The 15,378-nt window shown below is 39.6% G+C and overlaps 1 protein-coding gene across 1 annotated transcript; it reads left to right on the top strand.

Annotated features, from left to right (window-relative positions):
- Positions 1 to 14,001: 14,001 nt before the first annotated feature.
- On the top strand, positions 14,002 to 14,934 carry LOC144255962 (olfactory receptor 1D2). Its single transcript, XM_077801131.1, has one exon. It carries the CDS (start codon positions 14,002 to 14,004, stop codon positions 14,932 to 14,934), a length of 933 nt encoding a protein of 310 aa, XP_077657257.1.
- The last annotated feature ends 444 nt before the right edge of the window (positions 14,935 to 15,378 follow it).

The following is a 15,378-nucleotide window of genomic DNA, read 5'->3' as shown; positions in this document are numbered from 1 at the left end:
GATTTCATCCCATGATATGGGGCTTCTATTTGTTATTGTTGTTGTTAAAATGAATTTAGCCTCAGTCCTTTCCAAATAGGGTGGGAATACATCCATAATTAAAAATTCCCTTCAAGGTGTTGACCAGTTATGAGTTGGAAAGATTTGAGTAGAAATATAGTGAAAGAAGATACAGTCTCCAATACTATAGTTGTTTCAAGGATGCAATTGAAGGTTATCTCCACTCTTCATAACCCATTCTAAATTTCCCTTACCTAGGCTGTCACTTTAGCAAATCTGGTATAATGTCTTTGGTCTTCATCCATATAGGTGTGAGTTCTTAGTTATCCTGTTCTTTTTGTATTATAATACTAAAGTTTCTCATATTTATTACTATTCATGAAAGTACTAAGAGATATCCAAGTGAATGTCCCAAGTTTAAGACATATTACTTTCTGTCCTAATTGTATAGTAGCAACCACAAATCTTCATGAAAATCAATATCAACTATCCTGGCTAGAAAAGTAACACGTAACATCTATCTTTTCCTGTAGGTCTATTTCCTGAGAAAGAAAAAAAATGGTCAGAGGGTAATAACATTTTCTATTTTAATGAATTCCTTAAAGGGAGGCAATGTTTATATATTTTGTTTGAACTGCTAAAATGATGAAAACATTAGAATGTGATAAGTTTTTATATAATATAAATGCCCGAAGAAACCACTTAAGCTATACAAAATGGTATACTCAAACCACTAAAGATAAATCAAACATTTGAGTAACTCACAAGAAGATAAGAAAAATAAATCAGAAAAGAAAAATAGAGAAGACAAATACAAACAGAAAATAAATTGACAAATGTTAAGTCTGGACATTCCAACAATGGAATTTAACTATGTTAAATATAAATGTTGTAAATACACAAATTAAATGACAAAGATTGACAGAGGAGGTTTGAAATGAACATCATACAACTGTATGCTGTCCACAAGAAGCTCTCTTCAAATATTAAAATGTAACATCTTAGGCAGGTGTAAAGTAATAAGATTGAAAAAGACATGCAAATGTCAATGAAAAGAAAGAGAAGTGGATATATCGATTTCATATAAGGTAGTTTTTTAGAACAAAGAAAATCACCAGAGACAGAGAGGGATATTTCATAATAATAAAAAAGTCAATCCATTAAAGAGACATAGCAATCTGAAATGTGTCCTTATTCAACTGAGAAGCAAAGTATGTGGGGAAAAACCTGACAGTACCGAAAAGATACACAGACAAATTCACAATTGTAGTTTGAGAATTCGAGATCCCCCTTTCAACAATTGATTGAACTACTAGTCAACAGTGAGCAACAGGATATATTTGAATTTATTAATTACTCCTTTTGAAAATAGCAGAACAAGCATTACTCTCAACTGCCACAGAACATACACCAATATAGACCATATCCTGGGTATAAAAAAAGCCTCAATAAATTTAACATAACTGAAATCGTACAGAACACCTCTATGAACACAATGAAATTCAACTAGAAACCAATAACACAAAGAAAATTTCCAGGCACTTGAAAGCCAAATATCACACTCCTAAATAATCCACAAAGAAGTTACAAGTGTAATAAAACTGCATTGAACTGAATTAAAAGGAAAATACAACATAACCAAAATTTGTAGGACATAAATAAATTGGTGATGAGAGGAAAATTCATGGCACTAAATAAATGCATTAGAGAAGAAGAAAACCTTAATTTGTAATTTCTAGTTTTTCACCATTTTCAACAAGCTAAAATTCTTATACATTTTTCTTCAGGCACATGAATTTAGGTTTTCCAGGGTGCATAGCTAAAAATAGATTGTTGGGAGGAAGACCATATGCACCTCACCTCTCTTACTAATGGATGCTGTTGGTGCCTTCCACTGACTGGTTCACCCATCTCCACTTCCCCCACCCTAGCTGTTGTGATTGTTGGCTACTAATGGCTCATAATTTCTCCTTTGGGTCAGAGAGGTTATACAGCCTTCCCAGCTTCCACTGCTCTGGAGGTAGAAGGCAGGCATCTAGTACTGACTGACTGACACAGGTGTCCAAGGCTGGCTTCTTAACTCTGGGTAGAACTGACACTACAGGAACAATTCATGTTCCAGAGGCCCTGTACTGAGCCTGCATCCTGCTTATCTTCATCTTCTTCTGAAGTGCTCTTCAATGCCCACTTTCTCCATTCCCATGAGTTGCTCTGCTTCTAGGGAACCTGACCCAAGATGACTAATATTGCTGAAATTGTTCCAAATTGGTTGCACCAATATACATATTTGAGCTGAAGCTCAAAGGCTGAGAAACAGAAAGCCATTTAGTGTTGAGGAAGGAGCTTCCTGGCAAAAGGATAAGCAAAATCAAAACCCCAAGATAAGAAAGAACTTGTGAATCCAGAGGACTGAATTAAAGCCAATATGGCTGAAGTATTGGGAACAAAGAAAAGAGAATGATAATGGTTGAAATAGTAGATATGTGTAGGAGCAAGACCAGGTAAAGTCTCGAAGGCTGTTTTCATGTTTTGCCTAAGTGTGTTAAGTGTGAAGTCATGATTTAAGCAGTGAAGTAAGAAGTTCAATTTAAAAAACTCTAAGAAAATGACTCTGTATGTAAAAAATGGATTGGAAAGAGACAAGAAACGAGGAGAAGAATCACACAGTAAGGAAATGGATAATAAAAATTAGTATTCATGAAAAAAGTAAAAAAAAACCCAATAAGATCTATAGCACAATACTATTTATGTACATAAAACACACAAATGCACAGTGATATGTTTTCTTCAAGGATCTATGAAAGTGGCTGCCATATGTGGAGGGAGAGAAAGGGAATGAAGATCTGAGCAAATAAAAGTCAATAAAACCAGACATGTCTTATAAGAATGGATGGTGTGCCATGAGCTGAGGTAAAGGATTTATTCTACTCTGCACCTAAGAAAACAAAAAGCAGCTACCCACCATCTCCCCACCCACATATTTACTCTTTTCATGGAGACCCATGTGTGTCGTTGACAAAGAGCAGAGAGTAACAGTGCTTTGCTGTTGAGGGACTGCAGGACCAGGTTGTTCAAGAGACATTGAAAATAATCCAAACTTTTACTCACTAAGTGGGTTTTACTGGGTTGCATAGACTTTCTCTAGGGATTATTCAGCATCTGAGTTAAGGAACCTGGAGGAAGCAGAACCTCCCTAGAGCCTCATTAGAGAGGAAACAGGTAGGAGCACTGAGGCAGGCGGATGACTGATGGTGATGGGATGTTCCTAATGCAACGTCTCAGCCTCATTTCTTCTTTCCCTGGATGATTCCATGGAGCCTGGTCCTGAGACATCTTGTTATTTCCCCTTTGCTCAAGTTTATGTCCCAGTCCCACTAGACCTAGAAACCAAGTTTCCACCATGTCTGATTAAAGCTCTGTGCTTGCAGCACACAGGGCAGGGATAAACCCTGTTGGGTGTCAGTAAAAGTCTGTGGATAGAAAGCAATTGCTTCAGTGCTTGGTGAGGATGAGAACTAAACTATTTCCCTTTGTCAAATGTATTTGTTATTTTGTAATTTATGTTGGCTCTTTTGTTTCTCTGTCTAGCCTTTAGAGAGAGTCCTGGTGTCTGGAAAGTATGTTTGGGGAGGAGAGCATGTCAGCTCTGTTCAATGACATGCTGCTCTGAGGGGCTTTAGGGCCTCCTCTCAGACACCATACAAGAATCTCCAGAACCCAAATATATTTATTGAGCACAATTCCTTGGACTGTGTGTAGTCTCTTTGTGATTAACCTCTGAGCTGAGCAGCATAGAGGAGTGAATCCTTCCTAGAATCTTAACCAATGAACCTCTCAATAGATACACTAATGTCTGTGGGGTCCCAAATCCTAGGCTGAGCCCTGGGGACATTGGAAGGAATGAAAGGGTCTTGCCCAGGAGAAATCTCAGATCTTAGTCCAGTGGGAAACAGACATAAATAAAAATCATGTCTAATCTCAATAATGGAGATCAACATATTGGTATATTTGGTTTAAATATTTTTCTGTCCATGAAGAAAGTTTTGTTTCTTGTCAACATCTCATAAGGAATTTCCTATGCCCAAACATGCTACATTACATCTCACCTGTTATAGGTATCACCAGGAGGCTGAAGCATTGCCCTGTTGGTGAGCATTTGGGCTTTTCCCTTAAGAAAAATTACAAATAATTCTGTGATGGACATCTTCACTTATAAGCTAATTCCATTTTGGATGATTTATTAGGTTATCTATCCCTAGGAGTGTAAATGATAGTGTCAAAGTATATACATAGCAGGATTTTAATATCTTAGTTTTTTAAATTATAAAATTGGTGGTTTGATACATACACTTGCAGGTTTTTCTAATAATATTCAAGTGCATATATATATATATATATATATATATATATATATATCAATTTTACAAATAGGATCACACAAACTTGTATTTTTTATTTGAAACTTCATCCATGGGAAAAAATCTTCACATCACTGTCTTAAGATATACCTCATTCTATTTTTTTACAGTACTAATGCCCATTGCCTGGGTCCATTCATTCACTGGGGATAGCCTAATAGTGACATTCTATCATTTAATTTTCTCTTATTGAAGGAAAAATAATAATAAAAATGTTGAATAGTAACAAAAGATAAAAGAAGGCAAAGAACACTAAATGCAAAGAATAGCTGAAGACATTAAAAGAGAATAAAATTATGGCATTTGCTGATAAATGGATGGAGTATGAGAATATCCTGCTAAGCAAAGTAAGCCAATCCCCCCAAACCAAAGGCTGAATGTTCTCTCTGATAAGTGGATGCTGATCTATAATGGAGGGTGGGGTGGGGAGAATGGAGGAACTTTGATTGGGCCAAGGGGAGGGCAGGAAGGGCAGGTGGGTTGGGGGTAGGAAAGATTGTCGAATGAGATGAACATCATTACCCTAGGAACGTGTATGACCGCACATTGGTGTGACTTTACATCATGTACAACCAGGGAAATGAAAAGTTGTGCTCTGTTTGTACACAATCAATCGAAGTGCATTCTCCTGGCATGTATAACTAATTAGAACAAATTTAAAAAATTTTTAAAAAGAAGAGCAGAAGAATACCCACCAGAAAAGCTTTACTACAGAGCAGAAGAAAATCAACATCCACTACTTCTGATGGAGTTTCCTACCAAAATTTTCAGGATTTGTATGATCTCTGAATACACAGTGCACTTCCTGGTTTAAAGTACTTCAGTGACTTCTCATGGTAATCAGAATAAAAACAGAGCGACTCCCCTGGCTTAATCTGTCCCTCCTTACCCACTTACCTTTTGCATCACTCACAGCTTTGCTTACAAAACCCAGGGCTGCCTTCCCACCAGTCCTCCACACACAGGGTTCATTTCCCACTTGAGCAACTTCACAAATGTTATCCCCCCTCCCTAGGAGGATCTTCTCCTGGATTAAATGTCTCCTTCTCAGAGACCTTTTTGCTTGTTTGTTTGGTGCTGGGGATTGAACCCAGGGCTTCTGGCCTGCTAAGCAGTATGTTCTACCATTGAGCCGCCCCCCAGCCCCTCTCAGTCTTTCTGACTCGCCAACGTAAGAACTTGCCTGCTCCTCTCCCCCACTGCTCTCTCTCTCAGGTTACTGTTTCCTTGGGGCCCTCATCAGTTTGCAGGTATTTTATTTCCTCATCTGTTTGCTTTTAGAAGGCCCCTCTCATCCTGATCTGCAAGCTCTCTCTGGGGAGGCGCTGTGTCCACCTTCTTCATGGCGTTATCTCCAGTGCTTAGGCCAATGCCTCTCGTCAACAAACAATACACAAATAAATCAGGAGGAGGGAAGTGGGTGGGAAGACAGACTCTCAGGCATGAGTAGGACTGAGGTTGTTTTGTTGAGAGGGGTTTGGAGTTAGGGCTACCCCCAGAAGGGGGAGTGCTTGTGGTGAAGACCAAATCCAAGAACCTCAGGAGCAGGAGGGAGCCCAAGTGCTGAGGTGTCCACTTATCCATGGTTTTGCCTTCTGTGGTTTGTTAGCCATAGTCAACTAGAGTCCAAAAAATATTAAGTTTAAAATTCTAGAAATAAGCAAGTCATATGTTTTAAATAACCTATATTTTTGAATTTTTATAACCTTTATACAGTATTGTTATAATTGTTCTATTGCTAGATATTGTTACTCTCTTTCTGTGCTTGACTTATAAATTAGACTTTTCATAAGTATGCATGCAGAGGAAAAAGCTTAGCATACATAGGGTTTGGATCTACCTGCAGTTTCAGGCACTCACTGGAGGTCTTGCAACATATCCCCCATGGATGAGGGGTGACTACTATATGCAGCTCTGTGGGATGTCTGGGTGTGGCACCAATGACAATCTGCCCATCTCATAATGTGGCCAGCAGAGGGTTTGTTACTGCTAACACTGAAAAGTGGGAAACCCAGATGTTTAACAATAATCATGGCCCATCTACTAGTGGACCTAGGCCCAGCCTGAGACTATTCGTCTTCCCTTGCAGCATGAAGTATTCCCAACTGAGACATTGCTTGACAGCTACTGCGTATGAGACTGGAGGCTCTTTGTTTGAGATCCCATCAAAGAGGAGGCAGAAAGGAGAGGTGGCAAGCGTTGTCTGGACAGGAATGCTGAGGCCAGCTCCTCTATGGAGAGGGTATGGGGTGGATGGTTTGAACCTAGAATCCTCTCAGCTCTGAGACAATGGTTAGGGCAGAGAGAGGGTGGGCTGAGGGTTCTGTGGTTCTCATCCTACCACCAGAGAAAGAGAAAGGGCAGGTGACAGATGGAGAGGAGGAGAGAGAATCTGGTGAACTCCTTGTAAACAAGGTTCGTTTCCCAAGGCTCTGGCTCATAGAAATTAACATTGGGGCAATTATGTTCATCTAAAGAAGCTGTCTTGGGATTGCTTCCCCGAGGCCTCCCCAAAACTGATAAAGAGCCCTGGCACAGTCCTGACTCAGCCCCTTCCTTCCTGAACTGGGGCTCAAGCCTCAGCTCTCAGGTCCCCGACCCTGTGGGGGCACCCACAGTCTGTCTTCTGTCTCCTCCTGTATGGGGACCAAAGGTCCAGGTGCCAGTGTCCCAGCTTTTCACATTTACCCAGGAAGCCCTGAGTCCCCCAGCCCTGCTTCAGGTTCCCTATGTCCTGACTTCGACCTTCACTGGATGGAGGAGGAAGGTGGAGGCAGCAGAGCCAGGGGAGTCTGAGAGCAGCGCAGTGCCTCAGGTAAGGCTGCAGGTCTCAGGTGTCCCCTCTCTCTCTTCCACTTTTTATCTTTCCTTGTCTCCAGTCTTTCACAAACATACTCACATACTTCAAAACATCTCCTTATAATCTGAACCCTTGTATTCAAAGGCAACATAACAATCTCTCTGATCATCCTAACACTCTACAGTTTCCATAGTGCAGTCACACACCCTGTTGCTTGTGGTTCTCAAACTCACAAGAAAGCATTTTGGGTGTGAGGAGACAGCTCAGAGAGGTTGTGTAACCCTTCAAGATTTCACAGCTAGGGAGCCATGAAGAAGGTACAAAGTCCAGATATCAAGCTTGGAGCCCTTTTTTTGTATCACTCCCACATTGTCTCCCCTCTCTTCTGAGCCCACAGGAGAGGGATTTGTGTATCCCATGCCATCTGATCACTCCAGTGTTCAGACTAACTGACTCTTTAAAACTCAGAGCATGTTTCCCACAGTGTAGGATCAGAAGCACAAGGTGCTTGGTTAAAAGAACTTGGTTTTGAGATGAATTAATCATGTTTCAAGGAAGGGGACCTACTGACATTGTTTTTTTTCTTTTTTGAGATGGGGTCTTGCTATGTTGCCCAGGCTGGCTGGCTGTTAACTTGTGATCCTCCCGCCTCAGCCTCCTGTGTAGCTGGGATGCAGGCAGGTGCCACTGTACCTGCCATGAACATCCTTTTAAAAATCAACATTGCAGGTGGGGCTGGGGATGGGGCTCAGTGACAGAGCACTCTCCTAACATGTGTCGGGCACTGGGTTCGATCCTCAATACCACATAAAAAAATAAATAAACAAAGGTAAAAAAAAAATCAACATTGCAGGCAATTCTGATGCCCACTAAAGCACAAGGGGTGCTTGCCTTGCTTTTCAGTCTAGGAGGCAGAGCTGTGGATACTCTGGGCATCCCCTGCCTTTCCCCCACCCTCCTGCTTCCTGCCGTCCTCCTGTTGGGGGTGGTTCTGCAGGCCCAGAACTCCAGGCATCAGACCAGCTGGCTGATGGACTGGGCAGGCAAAAGACGGAGCAGATAGTGTTTCTATCAAGGTAAGATCTTAATATATGTGAACACGTAACACCTTGTCCAGCCACGTGATTGGGAAAGGGTAGTTGTTTGCCCTAAAAGCAGTTACATATGTTAAGCTAGAGTTGGGACAGAAAGTTCTGACTCAGAATCTCCTTGCCCTGACACTGGGTATCTAGGAATTCAACTCAGTAAACTGAAGTAATAAATCCGTTTATTTGTTAAATGCTGGGCCTGTCCCCATCCCATCTCCCAACCTAGAGCTCCAAATTACTTCAGTATCAGTGGTAACTCACAGTCCCCACATCTGCATTTGTTTATTTTGTTACTTCAGATGACTGACATTCCAGATGGAATTTGCAGAGCAGGTGGCACACTTTCCTGACACTTTGGTTGCATTTTTATCTGTTTGGTCACTAATCAATTTAGGCTCTTGGGCTCTTGACTCTTCTCCATTTGTTCATCTCAAATGCATGCAATGCCTAGTGTTGTATCCAGCCCAGTGCAGCCCTGATTCATGGGTCCTGACACTGCCCTGTCCCCGTGTGCGGGTCTGAGGAAATAGTCATGAGAATGATGCTGTTTCTGCTCTCAGTGTTATAGAAAACAACACTTAAGCACAACGTGGACTGGGAAATCCTAAAAGAACACAAAGACCAAGAGATTGTGCAGAAACTGGAGGGATGAACCTGGGGCGAGAGGGATGCCTGAGCAGGAGGAGCTGTGATGGGTTTTACCCCGGAGGCAACGCAAGAGCAGCGTGGAGAAAGTGCAGGATTAGCCGATGCTCAGGATGCAGACAAGGCATTTTATGCACTCTAGAAAAATGCAAGGCATTGCCAGCTTAGGCGGTGCCCGACCTCAGAGGCAGAGAATGCACTGTGGGTGAGGCATCCTGGGTCCTTGGCCATTTGCCACTAACTTGGGGTCTCTTGGAGGAAAAGGAGAGTTTGGCTTTGAAGGCAGACATATGTGACATATTGGTTATTTGCAAAGCACATCAGGTGCAGCATGGATGATGAGCACCTTGTGTGTCTTGCTTCCATCTTCTCAGTGACACGCAGGGCAGGTATCATCAGCAACACACAAGGGCAAGCTACATGTTTTCTAGTGTGTGTGTGTGTGTGTGTGTGTGTGTGTGTAAATAATAGTAACCTGGAGTTTTAACATAACAGTTATTGTGAACACCTTTCCATACACACAAGTGAGAAAATTAACATCATCATTTATGATAGTTCCAGAGTGTTCCATTGACTTAATGGATTATGTAATACGAAAACAGTCCTATACAGATATAAGTAATAACATAGAATTCACTCATGTAAAGGCTACATTTCAAAGATCTTACTATATCATATAATTTTGCAACTATCATCCAGAATCTCATTTTTGAGAATTTTCATCATTCTCCAAAGAAACTCTCCTCCCACAGCAAAACTCCCCTCCCCTACCCCTAGCTGCTGACAGCCATTAGTTTCTGACTCTATGAATTGGACTTTCATAATCTTTTTAACCATATCAGTTATGTTAAATGTTTATGCTATTTCTACATATTCACTATTATTCACAAAGCTCTAATAATCATTAAATACATACATGTCTTACATTTTATCTGGTTGTATTATGAGAAAGCTCTGGAACTAGAATATGCTTGATCAAAAACATATCTTTTTCTATTTGTTTCCAAAGTTGCAGAAGGATAATGCTGAGTGTACATTTTTCTCCTTTCTTTCTTTGTGTGGAAAAGTGCTCAATAATTGATGCTAGAGAAAATAATTTTCAAGGATAACTCTGTGTGTGTGTAAGTGGATTTTTAGCATATTTCTTGATCTTCAAGAAATAAGATTAAACTTTCTAAAAACTGGAGGGCTAAGAATAAGCAGTCTGACATTTGCTTTGGTGCACAATACTCTCATTACTTTTTGCATAAAAGCAGGAAATTGATGGATCTCAAGTATCTTCCATAATTGTCAAGTGTTGCATATGACTACTCTATAGGCTTCTTCGAAAGGTGCCTGCCCAATAATTGTGATTTAGCTCCTAATAGTTTATTTTTATATTTCCTTGCAGTATTATTTTATGGCAAAAGTTTTGCATCTATCTTTTTTTAATAATAAATTTTAATGTGTACTTGTTTACAACATGGTGCCATAGAATCCCTTTGGATAGTAACATGACTACTTTGGTGAAGCAAATTAATATATCTGTCATCTCAAATGAGTTCATTTAAAAACTCCATTGTATTTATGTTGACTTACCAATAAAGAAGGCTATGCAAATGAAGACATTTTGTTGATCAACTTGGCAAGGAAGAAAGAGCCTCACATTTCCCATTTCATTCATTTGAGAAGTACAAGTTAAAACTATTTTCCTGAAGGACTCTAATAATATGTATGCAAATGAAAAGTGAACCACCCTTTGATTATGTATAGAAATATAAAACATATGCACAGAGGTACTCACTGATGTAGCCTCTGTAATAGGAAAAATAAGAAATGATCTAACTATATCATCAGAATACTGATTAAAAATATATGATAAAGGGGCTGGGGTTGTGGCTCAGTGATAGAGCGTTTGCCTAGCACGTTTGAAGCCCTGGGTTCAATCCACAGCACCACATAAAACAATAAATAAGATAAAGGCATTGTGTCCAACTACAAATATATATATTAGAATAGTAAGCAGCCATCAAAAGTGAATGGCAATACTGCCTTAGAGAATATTCTGTGGCACACTGCTAAGTGGATGAAAATGATTTAATTTAAAAAATCTGAAAAACTATTTACCAAGTTAACAGAATTTGGAGTGATTTTTACTTTCTTTACTTTTTTCAGTGTTGCTTGAATTTTCCAAAATGACAATATCTTTTGTTTATAATCAAAGGATCACAGTATGGCAAAAAGCAATTTTTATTTGTTAAAAAAAAATCTGTGGAATATCTCCAAAATATACATCTTAAGATACTGAAGAAATTTCAACATATTTCAAATAATAGAAATTGACAAAAAGTCATAGAAGTTTACTGTGAAAGCTATTTTAGACATCATAATAAAAAGCAACCATGCAGACTAAGAGGTTGTGGACCAATCTTACAAATATAAGTGTAAAAGCCTACCTAAAATATTAACAACTTGATTTTAGTAGTTTATACCAGGAAGGCAAGTAGGGTTTAATATTGGGAAGCTATTAACTGTGATAGGCACGCGAAAAAAGCATATGTTTAAAATTACAGCAGCTGTTCTTGAGTATTAAACTTCTATTGGTAAAATACAAATATAAGGACTATTGCTAAATATATATAGCTCCTTCTCCTTGAAGTCTTTTAAGACTCTTTATTGAACTTAGAATAAAAATTTTAAGGCTATGACCTGGCCTCACTTGACCTCACAGCCTCATCTCTCACTGCACTCCTTGTTATTCCAGTCACACTGGCCCACATTGGGTTCCTTAACACAAGAAGCCCTTTCTTACCTTAGGGCCTCTGCACCATGGTTTTGCTTAAGACTTCCTAAGACTGGCTTCTTTCTTGTGTTCGTTCTGGGGATTCGACCCAAGCTACATTCCCAGCCCTTTTCATCTTGCTGAGATGCTGAGGGTCTAAGTTGCTGAGGCTGGCTTTGAACTTGCAATCCTCCTGCCTCAGACTCCTGAGTCACTGCGATTACAGAAGTGTGCTACTGTTTCTTTCCTTTTTGCTGGTTTCTTTCCTTTTTGCTCTTCTCAATAAAAAGACATTAAAATATTAAAAGTTCCTATCTATTGCCACATGGTGGAATTAAAGTACTTTATATATTTTCTTTTTTTTTAACTTTTAGAGTTTACATTTTACCTATATTAGTTTCCAAAAGAAAAAAAAGATCATGATAAACTGTTTTAATCTTTAATACATTTTAATTTTTTTTGGTAAGACATGAAATATTGACCAAATGTTTTGCCCTACATAAATGTTCAGTGGTTCCAATGCCATTTATTGAATAATGTAAACTTTACCTGCAGATTTAAAGTAGTATTTTGCAGTCTTCCACATTTCTCATGTCCTTGACTCTGTTTCTGAAGTTTGTCTAGCTCTATTGATCCACTCAATCTAGAACCACCACAGGTGTGCCTCCTTGTTACCCTTTTTCAACATTTTCCTAGATTATTTTCATGTGTATTTCTAGATGAAACTGAATTTTGTTTTCCAAAAATCCTGTTATGATTTGACTTCAAATAGATGAAGTTCTAGATTAATTCAAACGAATATGAATTTTTAAATGTGAATACATTTCGTCCTTTTCTCTAGAATCTTAGACCTCTATAAACCATTCAGTACAAGTTTCTAGAATCTCTCTAGAAACTATTCAATATTTAAAGTTTTATTTTAGGTCTTTCTGGAGAATTTGGAGGTACTGCTCAATCATAATATTTTAGCTGTGATAATGTGGAGGATAGTATTATAACCTGACTATTGCTTACATATATATGTATATAAATCATATATATCAAATATACATATAAAATATACACACACTTAATAGGCATATTTATTGAGTGCTCACAACATGCCAACTCTTTTGTTATTTAATTTCAACCTTGCTACAATACTTTTTTGCTACATCTTGCACTTGAAGGAATTAAGTCTTTTTTTCTTTTTCTTTTTTATTGTTGCATATTAATTATACTGAATAAGGGATTTCATGGTGGCATACTCACATGTGCATGTACCATAATTTGATCAGTGTACATGGGTCTCAATTTACAGGTATTAGCCTCCCCTTGCTCTCCTATCCTCCCTTCCCCTGACCCCGCATACTGTCTTGTTGGTCTTCTTCTATTCTCATGGGACTCCCATTCCCCTACCACCTTTTCTCTTTAGCTTCCACATATGAGAGAAAACATATGACCCCTGTCTTTCTGAGTCTGGCTTATTTTTCTTAACATAATGCTCCCCAGTTCCATCTGCTTTCTTACAAATGACAAGTTTGTTCTGCTTCATGGCTGAACAAAACTCAATTGTGTGAATATGCCATGTTTTCTGATTCACTTGTTGATAGACACCTTGGCGGGGTTGAAGGAACTGAGTGAATCTTAAAGGGCTCAAGCAACCTGCCTGAGGTACCACAGCTGGTCAGCGACAGTGCTGGGACTGGAATTCCAGAATTCTGCTGGCACGGACACTGTGGTACAGGGCTTCCTGGGAACAACATTAGTTTTGAGTCTATTTGTTTTGTGATTGGCTACTTTACTGACCTCCTTTTTTAAATTTCTAATAAAATTTCAGTTGATAGTCTTAACTTTCTCAGAGAGATCATCACATCAGCAAATAATGATAATATTTCCTCTTCTTTTCATATACTTTTTCATCTTTCCCCTTTGTCCATTTGTACAATATCCATTTCTTATAATGCATGCACCTGTTTTCAAATATAACTTTAATACCTATTTAATATCTTAACATACTAATTTTTAAACACATTAAATTATTATATAGTAGGACAAGAATTAAAATAAGAAATAGATATAATTTCTATAACATCAAATATGATATATTAGAAGTTGCTAGAATGATTGTCCCATAAAGATTTTCTAAGTTACGTTTTTGTGCCTATTATTACTTTGTTGATAACCTAAAATTATCTCAAAATTTTTACTGCTGAGGAATCAGTGGATTTTGTTTATGTTTGTGTCTGTATCCATCTGAGAGCATTTGGTAAGCATTTCTTCATGTTCCTGTTGCAGAGAGTTGGGAGAATGGATGGAGGCAACCAGAGTGAGTTCCTACTCATGGGGCTCTCAGAGATTCCTGAGCAACAGCAGATCCTGTTCTGGATGTTCCTGTCCATGTACCTGGTGGCTGTGGTGGGAAATGTGCTCATCATCCTGGCCATTGGCTCTGACTCCCGCCTGCACACTCCCATGTACTTCTTCCTGGCCAACCTCTCCCTCACTGACCTTTTCTTTGTCACCAACACAATCCCCAAGATGCTGGTGAATCTTCAGTCCCAGAACAAAGCCATCTCCTACTCAGGGTGTCTGACACAGCTCTACTTCCTGGTCTCCCTGGTGGCCCTGGACAACCTCATCCTGGCCGTGATGGCATATGACCGCTATGTGGCCATCTGCCACCCCCTCCACTATGTCACAGCCATGAGCCCTCATCTCTGTCTCCTGCTGCTCATCTTGTGTTGGGCCCTATCTATCCTCTATGGCGTCATTCACACTCTCCTCATGACCAGAGTGACCTTCTGTGGATCCCGCAAAATCCATTACATCTTCTGTGAGATGTACGTCCTGCTGAGACTCGCGTGTTCCAACACCCAGATCAACCACATGGTGCTGATCGCCACAGGCTGCTTCATCTTCCTCACCCCACTAGGGTTCATGATCATGTCGTATGTCCGCATTGTCAGAGCCATCCTCAGAATACCCTCAGCCACTGGGAAGTACAAAACCTTCTCCACCTGTGCCTCCCACTTGGCTGTGGTCTCCCTCTTCTATGGGACACTTGGCATGGTGTATCTGCAGCCCCTGCAGACCTACTCCATGAAGGATTCAGTAGCCACAGTGATGTATGCTGTGGTGACCCCCATGATGAACCCTTTTATCTACAGCCTGAGGAACAAGGACATGCATGGGGCTCTGGGAAGATTCCTCCTAGGGAAAGCCTTTCAGAGGTCAACTTGAGCGTTACTTGAAGTGGGAACTGGGAGTATCCTCTACCACATGTAAGACCTGTAGAGGGAGATAGGTGACTAGATATATATAAGTGACTAGAACATATAGACTCTGCTCAGAATAAGTTTATCAATTGGTGGTGAAGACAGGGCCTCTCTGTGTAACCTGATGTCCTCCCCTGCACCAGTCTCAACAATAAATATGGTCAGGCTAATACCTGTAAATTGAGACCCATGTACATCAGTGAGCAGCTGTGAAGGTTAAATAAGATAATGTTCAGAAGTGTCTGGAAGGGTGCCTGGCCCATAATAATCACTGTGGTTTGTAAGCAGAGATAGCTGGGCAAAAGCAGCAAGCAGAAAGCATTTTATTATTTTTTCTTAAGCAAAAACTGACTCTAGATATATTAGAAGTACAATTGAATTGAAAATAGTTTGTATTTTTTCTATCCAA

Source organism: Urocitellus parryii, chromosome 7, assembly GCF_045843805.1.
Source record: "Urocitellus parryii isolate mUroPar1 chromosome 7, mUroPar1.hap1, whole genome shotgun sequence".
NCBI lineage: Eukaryota > Metazoa > Chordata > Mammalia > Rodentia > Sciuridae > Urocitellus > Urocitellus parryii.
Note: the sequence above shows the minus strand (reverse complement) of the source record. Positions and strands in the feature narration are given on the sequence as shown.

Bases quoted from the DNA above. Each gene is read 5' to 3' on its own strand.
- LOC144255962 (XM_077801131.1), top strand. From the start codon at position 14,002: ATGGATGGAGGCAACCAGAGTGAGTTCCTACTCATGGGGCTCTCAGAG.